At 44.0% G+C, this 16,039-nt stretch overlaps 1 protein-coding gene across 2 annotated transcripts in view; it reads right to left on the bottom strand.

Annotated features, from left to right (window-relative positions):
* Positions 1–16,039, bottom strand: part of SCAPER (S-phase cyclin A associated protein in the ER) — a 329,263-nt gene that overhangs the window by 61,795 nt on the left and 251,429 nt on the right. For both annotated transcript variants that reach the window (XM_056572933.1, XM_056572935.1), the window contains exon 23: positions 6,158–6,273. In XM_056572933.1, coding sequence (XP_056428908.1) covers positions 6,158–6,273 — 116 coding nt within the window. The remainder of the gene's footprint in view (positions 1–6,157; positions 6,274–16,039) is intronic.

Here is a 16,039-nt window from a genome sequence, read left to right as displayed (position 1 = left end):
CCAAAGCATAGGGGATAAGATGTCTGATTGCGGGGGTCCTGCCGCTGTCGACCCCTGCGATCGCGGCTCCAGCACCACAGACATCCGATGCACGGAGCGAACTTCGCTACGTGCCGGATGACTGGTGATGTGGGGCGGAGGCTTGTTACATCACAATCACACCCCGCTCGTGAGGTCACGCCCCCTCAATGCAAGTCTATGGGAGATCGCAGGGGTCCCCAGCGGCAGGACCCCTGCGATCAGACATCTCATCCCCTATCCAAAGGATGTCTAGGGGGTGGAGTACCCCTTTAAGCTGACACTTTTCTGTAGGTTTAATATGGTAACAAAGTGAGTATTATTACTGTAGTTTCAGAGAATTTAATTTAGGGTATGTTCACATCTGACATATATGCTGTGGACTTCATGCAAGGAAATCTGCAGCATGTAATGGGCAAATTTCTCTGCCTAAAATCTGCCCCAATATCCTTATAGTGGCAAGCAATGTTGAACTGGTAAATACCAATATCCTACACAGTGAAAAAATTGTGAAAAAAATATGATTTCTAAGCATTTGGTCATGTGCTACAAATGTATCATAATTGTGTTAATCTTTCAAACATTCTATTGGTTCTTAGTTTCAGCAGTTTCAGAGAAAGTTTACAAATATTCTAGCTATTAGGCTAGGTTCACATTGGCGTTTGCATCCGACACGTTAAGGGTCCGATCTGCTTTTTTTTTTTTTGAGCCAAATGGACCCTGAAATAGGTTGGGTGCAAAAGGCTGCTGCTGGGTCCTATATGTAAATCTGGGACAGCTTAGGGAATCCTTACTGACACAGGCTGCAACTTAGTTGTCTTTGATTCATGGAATATGACTATTTTAAATTAAAGGGGTACTCCAATGGAAAAAAAAAAATTCAAATGAACTGGTGCCAGAAAGTTAAACATTTAAATATCTCAATCCTTCCAGTACTTATCAGCTGCTGTATACTACAGAGGAAGTCTTTCTGGAGTTCTTTTCAGTCTGACCACAGTGCTCTCTGCTGACATCTCTGTACGTATCAGGAACTGTCCAGAGCAGGAGAGGTTTGCTATGGGGATTTGCTCCTACTCTGGACAGTTCCTGACATGGGCAGAGGTGTCAGCAGAGAGCACTGTGGTCAGACTGGAAAGAATTACAGAAAGAAATACAACTTCCTCTGTAGTATACAGCAGTTGATAAGTCCTGGAAGGATTAAGACTTTTAAATAGAAGTAATTTACAAATCTGTTTAACTTTCTGGTACCAGTTCATTTGAAAATAAATTGTTTTTCACTGGAGAAGGCCTTTAAGTTTGTCACATAACACATATCACTCATTACAATTATTTCTTTAATATTAAATATCTGGTGGATAAAAAAAAATGTCTAAACATTCTCCTTGTTTTCTAAATTAGGGATTAAAAGCCTTACATTCATATTATCCATTTTATGGTGTAACCACTTCATATTACTAATGTGTCAGTTATACCATGACTATTAGTACAACCCCTAAGCACCTATAAAGCTTGATTTCTGGTTTCAAAGCCTAAATACATAAAAGTAAAGGAAATTATAAAAATCTATTATGTGCATAACTTTGTTGGCATATTGCCCTGTTTCATGCCATACTAAGTGAAACAGCACCTTTCTTATCCTCTAACCAAGCATGAATTAATATTAGACCTCATTGAAACCCAGTTGAAGTCTGGCCTTATTTTTTATGAAGTACGGTATATACAGGGATTAGTAGTACACCTCAACCTCATTCTGCCCCAGACAGCATTATGTTGTCAGAGTGCAGATTGGAAGCCTCACCACCAATATATTAATCCTATTACAAAAAGAATCAAGAACCACCTGTTCTTGGATTTTGTCATAAGAACTTTTAAATTTGCTGACACAAGCAACTAACAGGCAGCTTATACTCTTAATGAACATTTCTCATTATGAACATCTTCATTCCCATTTACACTGTAGTAAAATGCTGAAAGTAGTAAATCTAAAAACATTATATAGAATAAAAAACAAACTCAATTCTGGAAAGTGTATTTGAAATAGCATAGGTGTTCTGGACAGAATTTTATATATGGTAAAACAAATTGCAAAGGTTAAACCGCCAAAAAAAAAAAAAAAAAAAAAAAACAGAGACCTTGAGGGCACATGTTAAATATTTTAATAATTACTAATTAATTACTAATAACAAACATTGTTATTTAATTGTTAAATTTATGTAAACTGGCATTTTTGTCCAAAAATTCTTGCTGTTTATAGGAGACCATGGTGGAGCTCAATCTTACAGCTAAACTATTCTACTACACGTCCACACAGTGTATTTTGAGAGTCAAAACAGGATAAGCAAAATTAGTAAAATTTTCTTGCATTTGGACAGTTTTTTAGCCTATTTTGCTAAATAGGCTGATGCCCAACTTAAAACCCATTTGGAAGAGATGACAGCCAATTGAGACTGACCAAAACATCGCCCAAAAAACTGGGACACAGACAGCCCAAAACAAGTTTGCAATGAATTTTACCGTTATTTTACATATGGCCATATAATTAACCAAATGTCAAATAACAGACATTTTACTATAGATTTTAATGCAAAATGGGGCAAAAAATATTTTTATACTTTAAAACTGAACTGAAATTTTTTTTTTGTAAATATAGCCTAATTCTAAAGAGAACTTGTGTAAAATTGCAACCAGTCAACTTGAGAAATGACAGTCCCATAATAGGCATGGCAGTTCCAAGATGGAAATTTGCTTCAGACAGCTGTGAGTCTGTTCTTGGGGTAGACTTATAGAGATAAGCGAACTTACAGTAAATCCGATTCGTCACGAACTTCTCGGCTCGGCAGTTGATGACTTTTCCTGCATAAATTAGTTCAGCTTTCCGGTGCTCCGGTGGGCTGGAAAAAGTGTATACATTCCTAGGAAAGAGTCTCCTAGGACTGTATCCACCTTTCCCAGCCCACGGGAGCACCTGAAAGCTGAACTAATTTATGCAGGATAAGCCATCAACTGCCGAGCCGAGAAGTTCGTGACGAATCGAATTTACTGTAAGTTCGCTCATCTCTATAGACTTACTCTGTTTATAAGAAGGAACGAGCTCTACTCTAGTAGAATATTTTTAGAAGTATCTCCCTGGTACTGGGAATCAGGTCTAGTTCTAGTCCTATTTATAATCGACCCAGTAAGGGTATGTTCACAATGCGAAATTCCGTGCTTTGAACATTATCAGCAGTGTAAATGGGTCTTCCGTGAGACCCTTTCACACTGCAGAACTTAAAGAGGTTATCCAGGAAAAAACTTTTTTTTACATATCAACTGGCTCCAGAAAGTTAAACAGATTTGTAAATTACTTCTATTAAAAAATCTTATTCCTTTCAGTACTTATGAGCTTCTGAAGTTGAGTTGTTCTTTTCTGTCTAAGTGCTCTCTGATGACACCTGTCTCGGGAGCCGCCCAGTTTAGAAGCAAATCCCCATAGCAAACCTCTTCTACTCTGTGCAGTTCCCGAGACAAGCAGAAATGTCAGCAGAGAGCACTGTTGCCAGACAGAAAACAACAACTCAACTTCAGCAGCTGATAATTATTGAAAGGATTAAGATTTTTTTAATAGAAGTAATTTACAAATCTGTTTAACTTTCTGGCACCAGTTGATATATATATAAAAAAGTTTTTCCTGGAATACCCCTTTATGCGGTGGACAATTCCGCCTCTGAAATTGTTCCGCGCAAAGAAAGAACATGTTAATTCTTTGCGAGGAATTCCGCGAGTACTGCATAGCCGTCAATGATGATGGCGCAGTGCCCCACGGTCCTACCGCCAAAGTATTATCGACGGCGGCCACCTGACGGAATCTCCACTAGCGGAATTCCACGAGAGGAGACTCTGCTGTGTGAACAAACCCAAATAGATAATCCTTTTAGTACATATTTATAATCCTTTCAGAATGTATCAGTTGTTGAATGCTCCACAGGAAGTTCTTTTCTTTTTGAATTTATTTTCTGTCTGACCACAGTGCTCTCTGCTGACACCTCTGTCCATGTCAGAAACTGTCCAGAGTACAAGTAAAACCACATAGCCATCCTATCCCGCTCTGGACAGTTCCTGATATGGACAGAGGTGTAAGCAGAGAGCACTGTGGTCAGACTGGAAAGAATTCCAGAAAGAAATACAAGTTCCTGTAAAGCATACTGCAGCTGATAAGTACTGGAAGGATTACGATTTTTAAATCGAAGTAACTTACAAATCTGTTTAACTTTCTGGTACCAGTTGATAAAAAAAAAAAATGTTTTCAACTGGAGTACCCCTTTAACTCCTTAATGACGCAGGATGTATATTTATGTCCTCCGCCGGCTCCGCGATATAACACGGGTCGGTCCAGGCGGCAATCAACGGCCCAGACCCGTGGCTAATACAGAACATCACCGTCCCAAACAGCTTACAGTACACCGGGAGGATCCTTACCTGTCTCCTCGTGTCCAATCGGCGAATGACTGCTCCGTGCCTGAGATCCAGGCAGGAGCAGTCAAGCGCCGATAACAATGATCAATGGCATGTTAATACATGCTAGTGATCAGTGTCTATGGGGGCAATACACTGCAAAAAAAAAGGTGCTAATAAATGTGATTTCACCCCTTCCCAAATAAAAGTTTGAATCACCCCCCTTTTCCCATAAAAAAAAAAACTGTGTAAATAAAAATAAACATATGCGGTATCGCCGTGTGCATAAATGTCCGAACTATAAAAATATATGGTTAATTAGACCTCGCGGTCAATGGCGTACACGTAAAAAATTCCAAAGTCCAAAATAACGTATTTTTGGTCTCTTTTTAAACCATTAAAAAATGTATAAAAAGCGTTTAAAAAGTCTGATCAAAACAAAAATGGTATCGATAAAAACTTCAGATCACGGTGAAAAAAATTAGCCCTCAATGGCACTGCAAAGTAGAATTGGTGGCGCAAAAAATAAGCCATAATATGGATTTTTAGGTGGAAAATTGAAAGGGTTATGATTTTTAAAAGGTAAGGAGGAAAAACGAAAATGCAAAAACTGAAAAACGCTGAGTCCTTAAGGGGTTAAGTCCCACACTGGGACACACACACATCATCAGGTGGGCTGGCTTGTCAGGGAAAACAAGAAGCAGCCAAGCCTCCTGTGATCAGATAACCTGAGACGCCGTTGTCTCGAGCTGCACAGGAAGCTGGGAAAGGCTCGAGACAACAGTAATCCTCAGTGCACAAGAAAGCAGAAGCTCTAGGGGCATGAAGATACAAAGAAAATTGTACGATCCACCCCAAGTTAATTAACACCATATATACTTGGCATCAAGGGCACATAGCTTAAAAATCTAAGAATACCCCTTTAAGTTTGGTATGTATTTTGTTTAGTAATGATCTCTTTCATTTTGAGAATTAACACAAAACACAACACTTGTTGGTGTGCTAAGGAGATATTGGTAACAAGAAATCTTAAAAGAAAGACAAGCTTTACTTCCTAGCATTTTGTGATGAAACTGGCAACCCATCTGTTTAGTGACATAAATTCCCATTCTGTACAAATGGTTATTCCAGCCCCCACAAAATTAGAGTCATTTCTGACAATGATTCATTTTGTTTGGAGTTATAGAGCAAATGTTTTGCCCTTACCCCTTTTATCCTTTGGTGTATACTGTCTTGAACTTTAATAAATCTGTTTCTCTCTTTGGGAAGATTCCACAGGATATTTCTTTTTATAGGCCGTATTTAAAATGTTATCAGTATGGGAAGACAGTCGAATATATTCTGCTGTAGAATCAGCAAGGTACCTATTTGCCTTTTTTTTTTTTTTAAAGAAGGGGAAAAATCTTCTGTATCAGTTCTTTTTTACCATAAGTAGGCTCTAAGCCCTACAGCAACATATGATCCAATGGATAGGGGATAACTTTGTCTGCATGATATGTCTCCTTTAAACTAGGAAGCTTAGAGCTTCCTAAACTTATCTATACTGTTGTGCATAGGATTTGTGAAACTCATGTCATAAAAATATTTAAGATATTGTCCTAATCAATAACAGTCAAGTTAATGCAGAAGTTCTATTTAGTTCTTTTTCTATCGCTATAAAATATGTGCACTCTTATGATAAACTCATGTAGTAAAACAGTGGACTTACTTGAGAGGGACCCGTAAAGATGAGCTTGAATTACCTAGCGGTGTGACCATTTGCAGGATCTGTTCCATTACTGATAGTCCACCAGCAGCCCGAAACAATATTTGGTCAGAAACATTCTTTAAAGAGACAAGAATAGGCATACTCAGTCACACAAAAATGCGTATGGAAAGAAAGAAAAAAAACAAGGAAATAAAAACTAAGTTTCAAAACTGATAGATTATGGTATGCATTACTGTTTCTAGTTCTCTGTTCCGATCTCAGAGGGGGCTCATGTGCAGGTGACCGTCACGATCACACCCTATAGGTCCAGCCAAGATGCTAGAGAGAGTGTGATGGTGCAAGGGTTAAAGTTCCCAGGCCTCTGGGTATCGACTACTAGTCCCAGCAAGTCACCAAATTAACTCTTTGATAAACGTGTTTCACCAGAGCTTCCTTGAGAAAGGTGAACTCCGATATTTAAAGATCAAAGACCAGAGCTGATTAATTAAACATTTAATCTGAAAAAAGGTATCACAGTGCTACGTATAAAATAAATGACATAGAGGTACGAAAATATATAAAAGATTCGGCTAGACAAGCTCAGAAAACAAAAAGAAAGTCCTTACAGCATAATGGTATATCATTCCTTGTGAGTGAGAGTCCAGCTGTATCTTAGAATGCCGGGCCGTACATCTTCACTGCAGAGACCGTCCGCATTCCGGTGGGGAGGGTGAGCTGGTCCGGGCCGTCCATCTTCACTGCGAGGCCCTCTTCTCCGCTCCGGGCCGTCCCAGGTCTAGTGTTGCTATGCTGCGTATGACGCATATGGCGTCAGGAGCGTTCATGCGCACAGACGTCTGCTGCGCACGGACGTCCCTGCATGGTGGCGTCAATGCAGCTTCACTAGTCTGAGGATGACTCGGAGCAGAGAAGAGGGCCTCCCGGTGAAGATGGACGGCCCGTACCGGCTCACCCTCCCACCGGAATGCGGATGGTCGCTGCAGTGAAAATGGATGGCCCGGCTCACCCTCCCTGGATGGTCCCTTCAGCTACTAGAGCAACAACTGGGGAGGTAAGAAAACGAAAGGGGGGGTCTGGATGATGACAGGGGGTCATATGGACAGGGGGGGATATTGACAGGGGGGTCTGAATGATGACAGGGGGTCATATGGACAGGGGGGATATTGACAGGGGGGGTCTGGATGAGGACAGGGGGTCATATGGACAGGGGGGGATATTGGTAGGGGGTCTGGATGATGACAGGGGGTCATATGGAAAGGGGGGATATTGACAGGGGGGTCTGGATGATGACAGGGGATATGGACAGTGGATGATATGGACAGGGGGTGATATGTACAGGGGGTCATATGGACAGGGGGGTCTGGATGATTACGGGGGTGGGAGGATGATGGATGATGACAGGAGAGGGGGGGGATGATGTATTTCCCACCCTAGGCTTATACTCGAGTCAATAGGTTTTCCTTGGTTTTTGGGGTGAAATTAGGGGCCTCTGCTTATATTCGGAACAGCTAATACTAGAGTATATACGGTACGCAGTCTGAATGAACCCTCACCCATGTCTTAGATTATACATTATTGGGGTTGCAGCTGACAATTATTTTAATAATCGATTAGTTGTCCATTATTTTATCAATTAATCGGAAAAAAATGTCATAATTCAAAAAAAGGGGTTCAGCTGATTCTAATTGAAAAATTATATGGCCATATTAAAAGTATGTGACCAAACAGCAGCAATATATATATATATATATATATTTTTTTTTTTATGTTTACGCCGGTTGCCTTACAGGATCATTATTAATGATCCTGTACAGAAACCAGCGTAAATTTGATACTGCCGCATTGGTAACTGTCTAAACTATTAAAATACAATGTTAATGATTCCCTAATATTTTAATATTTCAGACAGTTAGCCATGCAGAAGTATCAAATATGTAAAAAAAAACAAAAAACGTGGCGACGGAAGGCGACAGAAAATGGAGGGTCACTGATCCTCATGGGCTGAGCGGGGGAAATACAGGTAAAATGGCGGCAGGGGAGGAGACAGTTAGAAGGAGCAGCAGCCTCCTAACTGGTAACACTGATCGGAGAGTGGATCTGAGAGTTTCAGCCTGAGACGGTCACTGTGGCTGCTGCCGGATTTTCGGGACTCGTGTATGACCGCCGCCTATCCGCAGCAGCCTCCTGCCTGCGGACAACGAATCGGGTGATTATTTGATAACAGGATTCGTCGACAATGAATCCAGTTATCGAATTTAATCGATTTCATTGATTTATCGTTGCAGCTCTATACATTATACACAAATACAATTATAATACACATGTATGATTCCATAATCAGGCCTTGGGCCTGACAGTGACCCTGCCATGATGTTATAACAATGTATATGGACAGAGTTTGTCTTCAGGAGATGAACTCTTTCAGCACATGATGTAATGTCACATTTCTGGATTTCATGGTTTAAAGGGGTACTCCGGCCCTAAACATCTTATTCCCTATCCATAGTATAAGGGATAAGATGTCTAATCTAAAGGGGTCCAGCTACTGGGACGCGCTGCAATCTCCGGGCCGAAACCCCGGCATTCTGAACATTTATGTTAAGAACACTGGCTTTGGGCTTCTGTGTTCGTGATATCACGAGATGTAAACTTAGCTACATGCATAGTCTTATTCTATAGTAATGCTATAACTTTTTGGCAAGGGAATATGGTCAGGTTTTTAGCTAAGAGTATACTTCTGCAAAAATTACCAATGTAGAATTACAGCTTAATGGTCTATTTACATATACGGCATCCTGTGCATATTTTACGCACAGGATTTGAAGCTGCAGATTTCAATGTAAACTAAATTACTGAACACAGCTTCAAATCCTGTGCATCAAATATGCGCAGGATACCCTATGTGTGAATATACCCTTAAGGCTCGTTCACACAAGCGGATTTCGCTTCAAATTTAAAAGGAGCGGGCTTTCTGCAAGCTGTCATTGGGGTCTGCAGCGGATTTTCATCAGCTGAGATTCCGCAGCTGAAAATCTGCTGCAGACAGCCTGTGGAGAGCTCGCCCCTCTCAAACTCGCAGCAGGAAACCCGGGCAAATCTGCAGCAAAAATATGCATGTATAAACGTACCCTAAGGGTGTATTCACATGTACAGTATCCTGCACATATTAGATGCATAGGAATTACAGCTGCAGATTCTATGCTGCAAAGTTCAATGTAAACTAAATGATGGAACACAGCTTCAAATCTGCAGCATCAAATCCTGCACATCAAATATGCTCAGGATACTGTATGCATAAATAGACCCTAATGGTACGTTCACACGCTAGTAACTAGCAGCGGGTTTCACTGCGAGTTACGCTACCAATCATATATTTTTTTAAAGTATTTATTTACATTTTTGGGCACAATAAGTAACAAACACCAACCACGGTGGAACAAAATACAACATATAGAAAAAAAACTATGTAGGTCCCAGAGTCCGGTTCCAGCATATAGACCAAAAGTGAGAACATATGGAAAATTGCTCAGTAGAACATAAGGGTAAATCTGAGACCCCACCCGATGAAGCCCAACACAGACTGACACTCTCACATACACACAAACACACATCCTGTTAACCCCAACCCAGCCCCTCCCAAAGTTAGAATCACAGTACACATAGAAAACTACTGGGAGAGTCTAACCGGTGGTCCGCCGACACATCAAGCAGAAGCCAGGGGGTCCATACCCTGTCAAATTTCTTTGGGCACTAACTACTCACATAAAGAGCTTGGTATAACGGGATATGCTTGTTGACCAAAGCCAGTCAACGAGACAGTGGAGGAGGGAAGGTATCCTTCCAGGTCATGAATACAATCTTACGGGCACAGAACAGCAAAAAGCGAATCATTAGGCGTCTATGTGAACTAGAAACCACCTCATTAATGACTCCCGGCAAGCATACCATAGAAGTGAGTAGGAAAAGCCAGAAACCCTTCACCTCCCTTCAGAAGAGAGCAATGACAGGACATTGCAATACAGCATGTAGAAAAGTGCAGACTTCACAAGAACAATGGAAACACAAATCAGATTGAGAAACACCAATACGCTTCAGCTTAGAAGGAGTATAATATAACCGTAAAACATACTGGGATTGGATCAGCATATCTCTACTACTGACTACTGTAGAATAATAAGAGCCTTCAACCTCCTTCCACTGATCCTCAGACAAATCCGGGATATCAGCCACCCATTTAGGAAATGCTTGTGAAAACGGGTTAGGCCTAAGTGTCTGGAGAAGAGCATAGGCCTGAGTTAGGGGTTTAGAGAGATCCTTGGTGCCCAGGAGATGCTCCACCTCAGAAAATACAGGAGTAAACATCAGGGAACTAAACTGTGCCTGAACAGCATGCCTAAGCTGAAGATACCTATAGAAGGCATTTCCAGGGATGCTATAATGTTCCTTGATGTCTGAGAAGGATAAGAAAACCTGATCCTCCCTAAACAAGTGGATCACAAATTTGACACCATGAGAACCCCAGAACCTGGCTTCCTGTAACCTATGTAGGTGAGGTAAATGTACATTCCCCCACAAGGGTGCTCTAGGAGATACCAGAGGCTGTGGAAATTTACTCGACACCACGGACCACATTTTAGCTACAGTCTGAAGGGGAATAGGAAAAGAAGAATGAAAATGATACCTGTAGAGTGTATTAGTAAGAGCTTCATAGGAACCCATCTGAGTTGGACAGATCCAGATCGAGCCACCACGCTACATAGACCAATTGGGAGGGGCAGATAATATATCAGGGACCCAGTTACTTCCACCCCTAAATATCTAAAATGGGAAACCACCTGCACCCCTGCCGGAAGAGAGGCTGTGAGGGGGACTCCAGAGGAAAGTGCCATTAGGGATGACTTAGTCCAGTTGACCCGCAAGCCCGAAATCGAACGAAACCGGCCAAGTAGATCAATAAGGCACAGGAGCGAACCCTCAGCATCCGCTAAATATACCAGGGTGTCACCCGCATACATGGAAACCTTCTTTACAATTGACCCCCTGGGAATAGAAGGGTCCCTGCGTATGGCTGCCGCCAAAGGCTCCATTGCCAATGCGAAAAGGAAGGGAGATAGAGAGCACCCCTGCCTTCTCCCACGGCCCAGAAGAAAGGAAGAAGAAACATATGAGTTAGTGCGAATACGGGCCATTGTGGAGCATGCGAACCCAAGAACAAAATCGGTGACCAAATCCAATGCACCTAGAACCTTCCACAGATAAGGCCACAACACTGAAAGGCTAAAATATCCAGACTAACCACCACACCACTAGGGAAACCCTCCCCCACCGCAGCTATGTTAAGTTGCAGACGCTTCACATTAACATCAGTGATCCTACCTGGCATAAACCCAGTTTGGTCAGGATGAATGATAGCGTTAATGACCCCATAAAGGCGAGTAGCCAGGACTCTAGCCAAGATCTTAATATCAACATTCAACAGGGAAATAGGTCTATAGGAATCAGGCAGCAGCGGGTCTTTTCCAGGCTTAGGGAGGACTACAATCAACGCCTCCCTCATTGAGTCTGGAAGAGCATCAGCCGCAGCTATCGAGTGAAACAATTTAAGAAGTATAGGGGCCAGTCGCTCCTCATTCATTCTATACCAATCACCTATCATCCCATCTAAACTGGGGGTCTTCCAATGGGGAAGATCAGGTATGGCCAGTTCAACCTCTTCAACTGTAAAGAGGGCATCTAATGCCTCCACCTGAGCATGACTAAGTGTGGGAAAGGACAAGGCATGCAAGAAGAACAACATTTCCCCTTGACAGGGCAAAGAAGGAGCCGCATACAAAGATGAGTAAAAGTCCCAAAAGACAAAGTTGACCAGCTGGGGGTCTACCACCAAAGCACCATCACTGCCCTTAATACAAGGGATAGAAGCAGCCGGGCGACTCGCCCTTGCCAAATATTACCATTTTTATCTCCGAATTCAAAAAGGGCAGCCTCCCTATCTGCTAACCGCAATTGGACCCTATCTTTCTGAATGACCAACAGGGATCTCTGCGCTACTCTCGCTATTAAGGCACCTCTAATCGTGGCTTTGTAGGCATCCCATTGAACTAAGGGATCAGGATAAGTGGCATTATGTTCCCAATAATCAGCATGAGCAGCTCCCAGAGCCTCCACAATTGCCCTGGCCTGTAGCTACCCAGGGTGCATGCGCCAGATACGGGATGGGCCTAAGTGCAGGACTACCAATACAGCAAAGTGGTATGAGATCCCCATAGTGGTGTAGGAAACATCTCTTACCGAAGGAAGGAGGACTTCAGATGCCAGCGCAAGATCAATGCAAGAGAACGACCCATTGAGTAAAAGGTAAAGGAAGTAGCAGTGGGGTACTTCCACCTCCAGAGGTCTGTCAGGCCCAACGCCATACGCCAAGTATTAAAGGAGCCAGGGTCAGCAGCAGTAGTGTGGTCGAGCAGTGGATCAGGAGCCACGCTGAAATCACCTCTGAATAGGACAGGGTCAGAGGGAAAAGACATTAGTTTGTTAGTAACAAACTCCTGTACAGAGACCTGAAAGGCAGGAGGTACATAAACAGAGACAAGAACAAAGGAGAAAGAACCCAGAGAACAGTGTAAAATCACAAATGTCCCAAAGTGGTCACAGGCTACCTAAGAAACCGCCAGCAGCAGGGACTTAGTGATTACCACCGAAACACCCCTTGCATAGTTGGAATAGGATGTATGGTAGCCCCTCGCTATCCAGGCCCTTTTTAGAGCAAGAACTTTCTGACCCGTAATATGAGTTTCCTGTAGACAAATAATGTGAGGAGATTGACGTTTTACAAAGTTCGGACACAAGGTCCGTTTAAACTTAGAATTAAGCCCCTGGACATGTACAGTAAAACCTGAAGGAGGACCAGGACAGAGAAAAGCAGAGCACCGGGACCATACATACCATATTCACCCAACAGAAAGACGAACAGGGCAAAGACACATAACACTGAAACAAAGGCAATCAGGCTTAACAAAAACATCCCCAAAAACACCCTGTCTAACACTGAACGGGATGGAGAAAACTACTAGTCCTTAATACAATGCAGACCTAGACACTAAATACAACTGCTACGGGTGTTAAAAGAAAGCAGAATAAGACTAAAAGCACAAATACTAAAGTTCCCTACCGCCACCCCACCATAAACTAAAATGGCCGGTAACTAAGGAACTGCCTAGGGAGACTCTAGGGAGACTGGAAGCTGTGGAGGCCCTATACAAAAGCTACCTCCCTAACCAATACCTAAAGGAAAACATTCATGGAGAGCGGTCTGTAGGAGGATAGTCCATTGCAGTTCAATCCGGAGGCCTGACCAGGGGCCGCATCCACCCAGTGAAGAGCTTCAGTCGGAGAAGTGAAGAACTTAGTAGAGGCCCCATCCACCACTCTGAGGCGAGCAGGATACAGCATTAAGTAATGGTAACCCTTGGAACGCAGCTTCGCCCGGACCTCCGTAAACTGCACCTGCTGCTTGCAAAGTTCAACAGAGAAATCAGGATAAGCCTGGGTTCACACCACGTTTGGTTAAATACGGTTATCGTATACGGCTGGGAGGAGGGGGGCGGGGCTTAATCACGGCGCCCGCACAACATTTAATGTATGTCTATGAGCCGACCGGAGTGAACCGCAGCCTCCGGTCAGCTGCTTTTTCGGCCATATGCGGTTTCCCGACCGTAGGCAAAACGCGGTCGACCACGTTTTTGCCTGCGGTAGGGAAACCGCATACAGCCGAAAACGAAGCCGACCGGAGGCTGCGGTTCACTCCAGTCGGCTCATAGACATACATTAAATACGGTTCCCGAATACGGCTGAGTGCGGGCGCCGTGATTAAGCCCCGCCCCCTCCTCCCAGCCGTATACGGGAACCGTATTTAACAAAACGTGGTGTGAACCCAGCCTAAAAGGACACCCTGCTTCCATCACAGATGATCTCGCCCTTAATCCGCACCGCCCGGAGAACACCATCCCTGTCCCAGAAGTGAAGATGTTTGGCCAGGAAAGGACATGGCGGGTCACCAGGAGGAGGGGGCCAACGGAGAATTAAGGAGAGAACGTGTCCACAGGAAGAATCTCCTTTAGCCAGCTTTCCAGGAACAGCACAGAATCATTCCCTTGCACCTTTTCAGGGAGGCCCACCAAGCATACCTTATTGCGCCTCAGGCGGTTCTCCAGGTCATCCATCCGACTCAGGACTCCCGTGACCTGATGCTGTAGAGAATCAACCCGCTCTGGTAGGGGGCATAAGGTGTCATCCACCACAGAGACCCTGCGCTCCACCTCTTCCGTGCGCTCACGTATCTTTTGGGTCTCATGTTGCAAGATAACAAATTCCTGCCGCAGCTCATCCACTTTAGTCACCATAACGGATTAACAGGAAGTAAAGGCCGCCAAGAGCTCAGAGAACCGATAGTCCATAGCTGTGGCATCATAGACTGGCCTTTTAGGGGACTGTGGCTGCTGGGGAGTCGAAGACCCTTCAAACAGTGACAGAGGTGGATCAGGAGATTCACCTCTAGGATGGTCCTGAGATCTGGCTCAGCACTTTCGCCGCCTGCACAGAAACTTTAGTAGCAAACGGGGTCCAAGTACCAGGCTCTCCCTGAGGAGGGTGACTGGAGTGGGAGGACCCATCATCAGAGGAAGCCTCCTCATCAGAAGTCAGCCGACAGGCCTCAGCATACACTTTGGATTTCTTATTTTTGTTAGGAGAGCCACCCATGATCAACAGGGCTACACAAAGAGCAGGCAGAAAGTCACTAGAAACCCAGTCCGAGGAATGCAGATGACGAAGCACACCGGGCAGGAGTAGGGCCCACAGCATATAGCAGACTGCGGAGGCCGAGCACAAAGCACCACAAGTCCCAGCAAGACAGCAACAAGTCACTAAGGTACTCACAGTCCCAATGAAGTGTGCAGTATCCGGCAGTGGAGAGCTCGCCTATTCAGGAAGAGGCCTAGCAACAGCAGGCCCACCGGTATGGAGAGGCAGTCCCGCAATATATGAGGCTATAAGGCACCATTAATGGTAGGGCAAAAGGCAGCAGAGGCAATGATAGAAGATTGTATGGGGGTTCACCACACCTGCAGCAGCAGACTCAAGGACACCGCGCCAGGCCAGCTCTGAGGAGCCCGGGAGTATCCTAGGTGACGGGGAAGCTACACCCACAAAGCCTGCAATAGCGGTGCGCCATCCTCACCCAAAGAAGATTCAGCTCAGCCCGAGGATTGAAGGGAACAGAGATGTCACCTGGCAGTCGCTGCACCCCGAGTCCGCCGCCTGCCTGCAAGAGAGCAAACCACCGGACCGCCGCTTCAGCCACCACTGCACACCAGCAAGGTCCTCAGGCCCTCCGCTAGCCCCGTAGAGGCACAGGGGTAAGTACCGGTCACTTTTCAGGAGTGTTAATCAGGATTTTCGGTACCGAGTGGCGGCAGCTCCAACACGTGCGACCGCTTAGCTCGGCATCCAAGCTTCGCCTCCTACACTACCAATCATTTGAATGGGATTGCGTACAGTCCACTATTGCAGGCTGTCTGCGGACCCATTCAAATGAATGGAAGCGTAGCTCACAGCGAGTCGCCTGCGGCGGGAAATTCGCTGATAATAATAGCCTGCAAATGCAGTCTAAAGAGGTTTTCTGTTATTTGTAAAATATTTTTTAAATGAGTATATTAAATTGAAATTCTAATTATATTGAAACTTCTAATATACTTGCCATTCCTATAATGGATTTAAAGGAAAACAGTCATCCTGTTCACCCACACTAAGCCTAATACACTGGGTTATCGTGTGGGTGAATAGGAGACTGATGCAGGGTCAGTGAGTTACATAGGTACCTTC

The sequence above is a fragment of the Hyla sarda genome, chromosome 4 (genome assembly GCF_029499605.1).
Source record: "Hyla sarda isolate aHylSar1 chromosome 4, aHylSar1.hap1, whole genome shotgun sequence".
In the NCBI taxonomy this organism is placed as follows: domain Eukaryota; kingdom Metazoa; phylum Chordata; class Amphibia; order Anura; family Hylidae; genus Hyla; species Hyla sarda.
The sequence above is the reverse complement of the archived record's forward strand: the minus strand, read 5'-3'. Positions and strand labels throughout refer to the sequence as shown.